This window comes from Motacilla alba, chromosome 1 (assembly GCF_015832195.1).
Source record: "Motacilla alba alba isolate MOTALB_02 chromosome 1, Motacilla_alba_V1.0_pri, whole genome shotgun sequence".
NCBI classification, from domain to species: Eukaryota; Metazoa; Chordata; class Aves; order Passeriformes; family Motacillidae; genus Motacilla; species Motacilla alba.
In genome coordinates, this window is record NC_052016.1 from 68717633 (window position 1) to 68729909 (window position 12277).

At 34.3% G+C, this 12277-nt stretch overlaps 1 protein-coding gene across 4 annotated transcripts in view; it reads right to left on the reverse strand.

Annotated features, from left to right (window-relative positions):
• DIAPH3 (diaphanous related formin 3) overlaps positions 1-12277 on the reverse strand; it is a 204823-nt gene that overhangs the window by 162974 nt on the left and 29572 nt on the right. For all 4 annotated transcript variants that reach the window (XM_038131457.1, XM_038131473.1, XM_038131466.1 and 1 more), the window contains 5 exons: positions 10201-10331; positions 8082-8156; positions 7846-7915; positions 7349-7485; positions 6791-6896 (listed from right to left, as the gene is read on the reverse strand). In XM_038131457.1, the coding sequence (XP_037987385.1) occupies positions 6791-6896; positions 7349-7485; positions 7846-7915; positions 8082-8156; positions 10201-10331 (519 nt within the window). The remainder of the gene's footprint in view (positions 1-6790; positions 6897-7348; positions 7486-7845; positions 7916-8081; positions 8157-10200; positions 10332-12277) is intronic.

A 12277-nucleotide genomic window follows, 5' to 3' on the forward strand; every position in this document is an offset into this window, starting at 1 on the left:
GACAAAATAACTGTACTTGCTATTACAACCAAGTTTATACTAAAATGTATCTCGACACTGAAGAAAATGAAGATGGTAGAAATTACATTGACATTAAAAAGGCCATTTTCAGGAAGATCTGGACAACTACAGATTGGCAAGTTTGACTTTTTCTACAGTAGAAATATATTTCATATAGTTGAGAACAAAATTAATGAGTAATACAAAAAATGTAATATGAATAAATAGGCAGTATAAATAAATGGCTTTGCAAAGCAAAATCCTATTTATGAATCAATGAAAGGTGTTTGAAAGGCCCAAGGAGCAGGCAAGAATGTTCCAACCTAAGTCTGGACTTCAAAAATTTAAACAAGCTTGCAAAATATTAAAACAATTCAGAAAAAATGTAGAAAACAGCATGCTAAATAGACAAAATCAAAAATTCTACTAGTAATAAGTAATATTGAATTTGATGTTTAAAACTTTGTTTTTAAAAAAGCTTCTATGGCTCAAAAATTATATCATATTAAATTCTGTTGAAGTCATGTTTCCTAATGTTTTCCCCCCTGCCTCACTGCAAGTCTGCCTTTGTATGTTTTGTTAGCAAACTGTTTAACAGACTTGGCAAGGCAATGAAAGCCTGTTCCTGTCCCTTCTCCATATTCTTTACAGTGAGGGCAATTAGATCATCACCTGATATGGAAAAGTAAATAACCTCACGTATCAAAGAGGAATACACTTAGAGTGTGTTTTCTTTCAGAAAGGTATTGGCATTACATTAGTAGCACTCAGCTTTAAAAGAACTCCGGTAAATAGGAATATAGCTAACAATACCAAAACATTGACTGTTTTGCCTTACAAGTGAGGCAAAAGTATGTTTCCTGGAGACAGATCTTGCCGATTTGGGGCTTCTTTGAAGTTATAAATAAGAAACAACCTTTGGTTATTCTTCTCTTCTTATAAAGCTGCTAAAAAGATAACCATTCAAGCCTCTAACTGTCACAGTGGATTTTTCATCTTTGTAGTGCCTGTCAGAACAATTCTTATGATACTTCTCCTCCCTGAAATGTGTTATTGCCCTCATTTTATACAATTTGCTTCTGTATGTACGTCTACAGTATTTTAGAAACTTTGGGGAAAATAGGACTTTGTTAACTTATCAATTATTTTCTTCAAATTCAAACAAAACCTCTGTATTACTCTTCAAGCCTGTTTCTGCACAAGTACTTTTTCCTGAGAGTTACTCTAATATGTTTGTTTCTGCCACAGCATCACTCTACACTAGGTGACAAAGAAGGGTGCTAACCCCAGGAAAGGAAACTACAACGACCTACAGATAAGTAGATAATATCATTCTCTTACATCCAAACACCAACACTACAATACCAAAAATTTTGAAACCAGCTAAGGTGCCCAGTCCACTTTTCAAAAGTAGACTGAATAAAATTTTCCAGGAATTGTCTTGACAGCAATCAACAGAGATAAGAGGTTCTGCTGCACAACCAAGCACTTTGAACACAGAAAAAGCTCCTCATATTGAATATTTGTCTGTAGTCCTCAACGGTCTTGTTCAGGACACATGGCCTTGTAGCCCACTTATTTCTGCTAGTAACAGGCTACAGGTTTTATATGAAGCTAACACCACATGCTTCCAGACCTCTCAGGCTTCATCGAGACTTGGCTTACCTGTCTGGAGCTCAGTTTTGGCTTATTTAGTTGCAACAGGATTTGTCTAGTAACAGAATCACTATCACCTCACTAGTTATACATTTTTCTTAGCCTTGTACAAGTCTCCGGCATAAAGTTTACCAATACATACATTTCTGTAATTAGTGGATAGCATATGACCACAAATGAAATGCAGCATAGAAATGTATAGGCATGGGATGGGGTGGAGAAGTTTAACACTACTGAGAGCAATTTTATTAGCCCACTAAGACATCATTTAGACTAGAAATTAAGTCCTAGGCTTTTAATACCAGGTGTATTTTTTAGGCCCACAAACTGCACAAGTTACAATGTCACAACAGAAGAATTTGGACATCACAAGTGGTTTAAAATGCAAGCAACCAAACCAGTTAAATTTACTGCAATAAAACCTTAAAGAATATATTGTCTTATTATCTGAGTATGGGCTTTATTCTTAAAGCTTTTTGTATTTGTTTTGGTATGGGTCCACTTTATGAGTATTTGTCCTCCCCTTCAACGGCCAAGATGAAAATTTTTACTTCCCCTAATTTTGATCTTATTTAGTTGAAACAAGTTATATCATCTCCAATTCATCTCTCTGGAGTACAGAATCTTGCATTCAATTACATTTTCCAGATTCAATTAGTTGTGCCATTCAAAAGCAGTAATTCAGTGCACTGACAGCTGCCACCAACACCTGCTCTCCTTTTAACATCAGTGAGGCATTTCAAAGATTGTAGACTTCACTACCACAGAGTCAGTAGCAAAGTACAGTACTACAAGGTTACATTTATATTTCAACTCCATGTTGTTTGATTATATACAATTTGGAATCTTTGTCATTGCTATGACAGCAGTCCAAAACACAGTATGTTTTCCTGCAAAACACTATGTGAATGGACTGTTAAGCAAGGGAACAGCATTTATCACAGATGATTTAAACTATCAGTGAAGAGTCAATCAGAGACTGAAAAAGTACTACTATGAAAATCCTGATCAAGAGCAAACTATAGTTTTATCTTTGACATAGCAGGGCAATCTCAATGAAAGGAAAACTACAGATATAATTGTATCAAAAAAAAATATTTTCTTTAAATTTGGCAAATCAACACAGTTCATGTGCACATGTGTTACAAACAGAGCCATGATACAATGATGAAAAGCAAGAAATTCATCAGTAAGATGTACTGCTATTCTAGTATTTCTAGTCAAATTTGATCAAGTGGGAATTCAATTGCAGCTCAGAACAAGAACTTTAGCCTTCCTGGAACAAACAAGACAAAGATTCATTGGATAATGTTAGCTTACTATTTATTTGTGTAGGAAGACAAAGTAATAGTGAAAGTCCCAAACATAAGCCTACAAAAAGCAGAATGAGAAAAAGTTATACAAGAGGAAAGAAAAACAAGTCTAAGCAAGGCACAATGCTTACACATCTAGATTTGATTAAATTAGATCACAAAATCTTTTTTCTAAGTTTAAAAACTTTTTAAAGGACTAAAGATAAAGGAAATAGCAGGAACCTGATAGTAGATCACAAACATTCAAATAATACTCTAAGTGAAACTAATTCAATACCTAGGGGTTAGCATAAAATACTTAAATCACACAAGACTACAATAATTTGAAATTAGTTTGTGCAGTCTTGACATTTAAGTAAGGTAAGCTTTGTTCTGATTGATCCTATTACATAAGCAGTTATGGACAGAGCAACCAAGAATCATCAAGTTATTCAGCAAAGCAAAATGTCACAGCCATCTCACATCCTCATATTATTAAATGATAAAAATTAAATGGTATTCCCTGACAATTGAAAATACTGGGAGGATAAGGGTATTGATGAATATCTAGGATTTTTCACTTTCTCACAAAAATGCTTCTCCTAGGATATGCATGAACCTGCACGTTTCCACAGGGATGAGCAGTATTCATTTTTCCAGAACTTAATCGAGAAAGGAAAAACTGCACCTTTGCTTCACCATTGTTCCTCTTCTCAGTCCTAACTGGAAAATTAGAAGGAGCTGGCATCTGCCACTAGATCTGCATGGAAGAAGAGCACTCTCCTATTAGTTAAACCACCTGCTTGAGAAGCAGTGGTGAAAGTCGATAATGAGAGTGTATAAGCACTCATTTGATTCTCCTAGAAGAATAAGAAGTAGGCAACAAGCAAGTTGTTGTTGTTGTTGTTGTTTTCCTAATTTTCCTACATATCAAAATGGGTTGTGTCAGAAGAGCTGTATTTCCTGCCTCCATGACTTGAACAAGTAATGTATTAGACTTTTCAATTGTCATCATAAATACACAAGGTACCAGATTGCCCTATATGTGTTTTAGGCTTAAGATGTTAAACTACATTTACTTTAACAAAACCAGAAACTTGATATTACTCCTGGCTGTAAGTATATTTTCAGAATAAGACTACTAATCTTGTCTTGAACCAAAATCAATTAAGTATGCTTTCCATAATTTTGGATTTTATGAAAGATAGAACATCTTTTGCATTCAACAAATGCAAAAAATAGATAGACAGATCTTTCACTAAAAATACAAAAATCACCCTACTGAGGCCTTTTATGTATTCAGTCTTCTAGTAACAGAAATGTTAAGTCAATTCAAAATTGAAAAGGTCAGTTGTTAGTGTCAAATTGAACTGCCACAAAGCAAGCATACATACATCAAGCAGACAATCACGGCAAATATGCCAAGTAACTGACAACTGTAAACTTCTGTCTCATTAAAACCCTGTCAAATTAACCACCAGGTCAATGTCATTGTTAGAAAAGTTTACAGCTGATTCACATGAGGAGGCTTGATTTTTCTGGTCTTAAAAAATAGAAATCTAGCAACCATTTATGAAGTCTGAAAAAGTAAATATCAAAAAGCCGTTCAGCAGAAGGAACATACTTTAACAAAAGTTTAACTAAAAAAAATAAACAGAAAAAAAACTTTTAATGAGTTTCCATGTCTACACAAGATATAGCAAACTAAATGGCAAAGCATTACCTATTTGCAGGAACTTCAGGCTAACACTCTCAGCAAAGCCAAATGCATATATTTAGCATAAGTATTTTAGCAGAAGTGTTGCAACAGTAACATTTAGAGTAAATTCTCATTTTTAACAATGCTTCTATATTCTATATTAGAGGATAACAAAATACCAATGGAGGTATAGCCCAATTGATAGAATGCATAACTAGTAGAAATAAACTTTTTTAATATATGAAGAGTAGTCCTAGAAAATTTAAAATTGCTACTGCATAGGTAACTCAGCTGAAGTTTTCTGCACTGATATGATTATCTCACCTGTGATATCTTGCTCATGGAGCTGAGCACCCCTAAAAACAGTGGGTACCCATCATGGGTAAAATGAGAGGTACTAAGGATTAACTTAACTTGCCTGATGGCTCAAATAGAGTAATGGCCTGCTTTAAGGAGAGTTTCTCATGCATTTTCAACTATAAAAAAAGGAGGTTACAAATGGTAACCTTCTTCTGTATTAAATCTACAGTAGTTTTTTTTCCCTTCATCAAATCTACACAGATGCAAATATACACAAGCCCTGAAAATTCAGCATTACACTCAAAACAACATCCTCCTAATTTCAACTTGATAGTCCTCAAATCCTTATATCCTCTACATAGACTCTTGAATTCTCTTAGATACAACATCCTGGAATTGAAAAAAGAATTTTTGCGATCTAAAGTATCAAATCAATGAATTAAATAATGATGAATGAATCATTAATATTTTTAAAATCAAAATATTTAAAAAAAATTTATATTCCAGAGAAAAATTGGTATTTCAGAATTTTTTTGAAATTCCATAAAATTCATGGATAACCCAGGGAAACTGGGGGTGTCCCATCCCTGGAAGTGTTCAAGAGGAAATTGAACTAGGCCTTGAGCAACCTGGTCTGGTGAAAAGATGCTTCCTCATGGTAGCCGGGTTGGAAGCGCATGGTCTCTAAAGGGCCTTCCAACCCAAAACAGTCTATCTAGGATTAGAAGATAGAAGGGGTAAGGAAGAAGGGACAATTTTTCAAAAGAGAATTCCACTGGTATTGGCAAAATTGAACTACAAACAATTCTCCACCTGCAAATATTCCTTTATGGTTAGCTTTTCTGTGAGACAAATGAAACAAAGAGCAACTTTTATTGTCAGACATGAACTATTTAATATAAAAGCTGAGTAATGCAAGCATTTCTTTCAAACTTTAATCTTTTACTATTTTTTTTATGTGAGAAATGCAAACATAGAGAGCTACCAAGGCCTCAAACATACAAGCTCAGAGATAGAGATGGATACAGTGTTTGACCCAAGACCTTGAAGAAGGCTTGAAGCTTTAGAATAGAATAGTGAAACAGACATGAAATAAGAAAAAAGATTTGTAGTTAAAAGCCAAATATGTTTTAAGCAAGTAGAAATATGTCTCATGTAAGCAAATAAATATGTTAAGCAAGATAGTAGAAAATTTTAAAGATTTTAAATTATGAATAGCTCTCAGTTCAACCTGATTACATGAATATCAGGGAGTTCACATCTACACTCTGAGACCAACGATTTATAATGATCATTCAAACAAAGTCAATACTTTGTGCCTTCCTGCAGTAAACTCTACACCCAGCTGAAGAAAATTGAAAATAAGAAGAAAGTTTTCTTTCCTCAGACCTTCTGAGTGCAACTTCGTATCATAAATTGAGCATGAGACAGACCTCCCAATGATTTAAAACATTAATTATAAAATGCAGTTGCCTAAAATTTTGCTTTTTTACTATAATCAATATTCAATTTCAACAAATATTTCCAGAAGAGATATGATCTTTTTGCATCCAAACATATGCAAAAAGATCATTATCCTTTATTTTAAATATATACACCGTCTTTTAACTCGCAAAGGTAAGATCTCTGAAAAATCATCAAACTGACTTGCAACACCCCCATGTTTCCAGGCTGACTCTTTCCATGCCACACCTTAAAACACAAAATGATAAACAATATTCCACAATTTGACCCCAACTTGAAACAGTATCCCTATTCCTTTTTATTGTAATGACTTGTTCAGTCCAGAAGAGCATGTAATTTTATTTCCACTTGTTGCAGTGATTAAAAAAAAATTACTTACTTGCAGCTGAACTGAGTTATCCTGAAGACCTTCTACAATAGGAGAGAATCTATCAACATTCCTCTCCTCTGCTACTGCCGTTACAGCTTCCAATATTTTTTCAAGGCTGTGAGAAAAGAGAATAATTTCACTCAGGAGAGATATTTAAACTTGTTTATTTGCTATCTTAAAAGCCATGTTGCCAAATTATTCACCTGCCTCAATTTCTTGTAAACAAATTTAGGAAGATTAAGCAATACTTGCTGCCTTTAGAGATTTTCGTAACCAAAGAATGACTTACTGGATTAAAAGGGTTAAAAAAAGTATGCTAATAAATAGTAAGCAAAAGAATTACTGCATAATTACTTCCATCTAACCAGTACATCCAGATGTGAAAAAGAAAACTCACTGATATGGCCACAACAAAAAACCGCAAAAAGGTATTCTGAAAACTGACAATATAATACTGATATTCCTTTCAAACCTAAACTGAAAATTATGTCATTTCATTCAGATATAACTATAATTTGGGATATTGTAAAATTACCTTACCATTTCTTGCTTAAATACAGTACTTACATGTTTTCCTCTCCTACAATACACATTGCAGACAAGAGTTTAACTATATCCGTCATCATGTTAGTTTGCTTGGGATCAATTGCTTTGGCCAGCAACAAAAGGCTCCTCTCTTCTCCCAAAATTCTTTCCAATCCATACTAAACAAGAGAAGATCATTTGTAAGGAAGGGAATCCAAATGACCATCAAGTACCTAATAATGCCACCAATGGTTCCCCTCAAGTAAGTATTTAAGATGACAAAAAAAAAAAAAAAAGATAGAAAAGTCCCAAATAGTTCACTTATTCTGTAAGAAGGGTACATAAGAGCATCAAAAGTTTACATTATTATCTTTGAATATTTCAGAGAGAAAGTGGCAGACTTCTGGCAGACAGAAATAACTTCAAACCACAACTGAACAACCCACCACTTCACCACATTGCACGGACTTATACTCATCAGGTACCTTATCAAATTGAACTGTAGTAATTTAGTTTCTAGAATAAATAAAATCCCATACCTTATTATTCATGAAGGCTCTCAAACACTGTATAACTTTATGCTGACTTCTTTTCACAAGTCTGTCCTGACTGAGTAAATAAAAAATTTAGTGTAAATAAATGCTCTTTAAATATTAAGAAAAGCTAACTTTATGTTAAGACTTTATATTAAGATATTTATATATATAATTAGAGATTATATATCATTTATATTCTATTTATATTTAGAAAAGCTAATTTTATATTAAATCCTTACTTTTTTGTCTCAACCAATCGTTCCAAAACATCCAACAGCAGTCCCAGACCTTCTCGGCCAAAGTTTTCAACCCAGCTAGGAGAAAGAAAAAAGACATTTTAAAAACTTGACATTTCAAAGACTAATCACACTGAAAGAAAATTGTGACCATAAATAAAAGCACGCATAACTGGATGGTGTTAAACCCAAAATATCTCCAAGAGAACAAAACAAAAATTTAAAATTTCAGCTACTATCAAAGGCATCTTTTGATGAGGTTAAACCCTTGGCCAGCTGTTTCTTCATGAGATAGATGCCTCATGGTCCTGTTTAGTATTGCTCAAAACCCCTTGATATCAAATAGAAGTAACACCACACTGACAGCAGCACAAACAATTACAGGAAGAGAATAAAAAAATATGAAATATGAAAAATATGAAAAATAGATTCTCTCTTTCTTGGATGGGTGTTTTATTCTGAAACAGATTTGGCAAATAACTGGCAACTATTTTTGGCAGATCTGGCCCATATCTGTCCTAAAGATAATCCTACAAGATTCACTTCTTTGAACATTTTGTATTAGCAGAATTATGAGCAGCCACTTTGCTGCACATCTAACAGCTGGGAATGATCAACTAAAGTACTTATGTGTTCTTACTGCCTTTACCTCTGCTTCCACAAGAGAACAAAAACTACTTACACTACCCAAAGAAAACATTCAGCTTTTTGTAATTCTGACAAAATACTAAGTTATCAGTGTCTCTATTTTCAATGTATTTATTAAAAATGTCCTCTTAATGAAATTCAACCTGTTGCAACTATTACACAAAAGGGGAAGAAATAGTTGCAAATAACTAGTTATCTGTAATAATATGTAAAGCTAGATCACTTGAACCACTTTTAATGAACTCTGCTGGCAACTGTGAGGTCAAAACACCTTAATTATTTACCTGAAGATCAGTGACCAAGATTGTCTTTTTAGAAGCTTACTTTTTATAGTGATGGGAAAAAAGCACAGCTTTTTGCAGTAAACCATGGATTTCAATACCAGTTTCTAAGTACCAGAGATTAAACAACTCAGTAACACTTGATTTAGATTTTCTCTGTGAACTAAAAATACAACATACAAAAAAATAATAGAGAACCCTTCGTCAGAATATCTCAGGCTACTGTAAAGCATATTTCCTTCCACATAAACCATTATATATTCTAAATAAGACAACCCAATTCAGAAACAAAATAATAGAAGGAATGAAGCAAATACACATAGAGAAGACCCATATCAGCAACTCTGCCAAGTCAGACACAGAGAAAAGAAAGTTGTGCAATCCTTTTTTAATCATGTCCCAGCATTTCATTTGTATTATTTTAAACTACACCCTAAACAGTTTCCTCAAATCATGTGTACAACCACTCTCTTAAGTGGTAACTCTAAACAAAAGGATGTGAATAGAATAGAATAGAATAGAATAGAATTTAATGAAATAAAGTCAGCATTTAGAAATTGAGTTGCATGGAACAAATCAAAATTAAGATTTATCAATGGTTACTGAAGAGTTAACCTTCCTTCACTAAAGCACACGTAAAGAAAGGTTGTGCTTTCTTCTGTTTAGATAAATTAGGGTACAGATTTTTCTGTACCCAACAGGTACAGAAAAAAATACCAGAAGGAAGGAAGGAAGGAAGAAAGCCTAAAGTACACTGGACAGAAGCAGCAGCACACATTTAGAAAGATGTATGTTTTTTGGTGAACAAACTTACACCAAGGTGCCTAAGTCCCATTATTGACTACCCTGAAAAAGTAAGTTAGAAGATCAAAGACTTAGAAAATATTTCAAAAATTAAAATGAAAAACAGTTGGCTACTTAGCACTAGAAAACAAAGGAAACTGCTTCTGCACCACATTTAATTTACCTTCTCTTAGTATAACCTTGTACAGATCAGCCAACTCTATTAAAAATAACAAACCTTCAGAGAATACATAATCAATGAAACAGAAAGAAGTTAAAATCACTCACTAATACATACATACTCATTAACTGGAAAACCTTGAGACATGTACATCTACATATCCATTAATTTTAATCCATTAAGAAATTAGAATATGATTAATCTCTTCAACATGTGCTAATGATGTTACCTGACAGGATTACTAGTCAAGGACACACGGAGAGATTCTAAGCAAGTGACTAGTCTTTCATCCGTTGACCCAGATTTTAAATCCTGAATAAATTCTTGGGGAGAAATCTTCCTACTGTTCTTGAGACTTCCCTGAAACACAGAAAATACACTTGTTCTTTATTTGGTGCATATAGAACTTAAATAGATCATTAATGGCTAAGGTTCATTTCTGTTCCTTGAAAATATATAATGTAGACCTGTAAACCCGTAACTGATGCCTGTCTATTATTTGTCAAATACTGACTAAATTTGGTCATTTTATGAATAAATTTATTATGAGCAGACAAAAACAACAGGCATGAAATGCACAAATTTATCACACATGCTCAGTGAAATAAAGTTTTTGTATTGAATGGATTCTGTTTATGCATTGCAAACATTTTAATAGTCAATATTCAACAGAAGAAAAGACCAATTATGAGGTCCACTGAAGAGATCACAAGGCACATGTCCAGAAGGGTGACTGCACTCACATAAGCATACAGAGTGAAGAAGCAGCATACCAGAACACTCAGCATGTTACCGCAGTAACTTCTGCTCTTGCAGAAGTACACATTCTTGTAGACATCAAAAAACAAAAAGTCTAGTCCACCTAGTATCCATTTCACATGAAGAATATTTTCTACAGAACATATCTAAATACTAAAAAGCAGGCATACAATGGTGCATAAAACTTAGATTTGACCTGATTCATTGCAAGACTCTTTTTTTTGAAAATAGAAGCACAACTGTCATGTTGCACAAAGAGACTTACTAAACACTTCTTGATTAACTAGTGGCTTATGTCAGTAATTGAAGAGAATTAGACTTGCAGTGCAATAATAACTTGAAATTATTCAGTGTAAATGGTAAGCTAGTCTCATTATATTATTATAGCTAGTTTCATACAGGTGATGTTTTCTCCCCTTGTTAGATCCTCAGGAAATACTGAGAAGTTATCTTTCCTTCTACAAAGTAGAAGATGATTAAATAGTTTCTAGCCAAGAAATGAAGTCAAAAGCTGGGAAGCCTATACAGACAGACCAGGCTGCTGAGCTGCCATCCAGAGGGACATCAACAGACAAGAAAAATGGGCAGAGGAATTTCAGGAAGTTCCACAACAGAAAACTGTAAATCTTGAACCTGAGGAGGAATAAACCCATGCACCAACGTATGCTGAGGCTACCAGCTGGAATGCAGGCTTGTAGGAAAATAGGGGTTGTGATGAATGACAAGCTGACCACAGGTAAGTGCATCACCAGCGGGCTTAGGGAGATGACCCTTCCCCTCAGCTCAGCAGTGGTGAGACATCTGGAGAATTCTGTCCAGTTCCTGACTCCCCAGCATGAGAGACATGGACATATTGGAATGAGTCCAGAAAGGGCTGTGGACACAATTACAAGAGAATCTGTAGTACATGGAGAGGCTGGTGGAACTGAGATTTTTTAGCCCCAAGAAGAGAAGGCTCAGAGGAACCCAATCAGGGAAAGGACAAGAAGAACAAATTGAAGTACAGGAAATTGGTTAAACATAAGATGAACACAAAATTCCCCCCTCCTCCCTCTGTTTTCTTAAGCATGAGGCTGGTAAAGCACTGGAACAGGTTGCTCAGGCACATTGTGTAGTCTCCCCTATCAGAGATATTAAAATTGAAATAGATAAGAAGTTGGATGCAACTATCTCTAGGGTCTCTTCCAGTCTAATTCTATTCCATGACTCTGTGACAACAGAACATTGGGGGCTATAATAGTCTCCACTCCAACTGTATTTCCTCACACTTGATAACAGATGCTTTGAACACAAAAAACAAAAACAAACAAAAAACAAACAACAACAAAAAAAACCCCACACCCAGAAAAAAAAAAACAAACAAAAAAAAAAACCAAACAAACAACAAAAAACAAACTCCCACAAAAAAAAAAACCACCTGCTGCCACGAATCTTCCCGAAAATATAGCATCTCATGTTATATTTTGGAACATCATGTGTAATACATGGAATGTCATACCAAACATGCTTCTGAATTTATAGATATCCCTATTTGCTTGGAGGGTAAG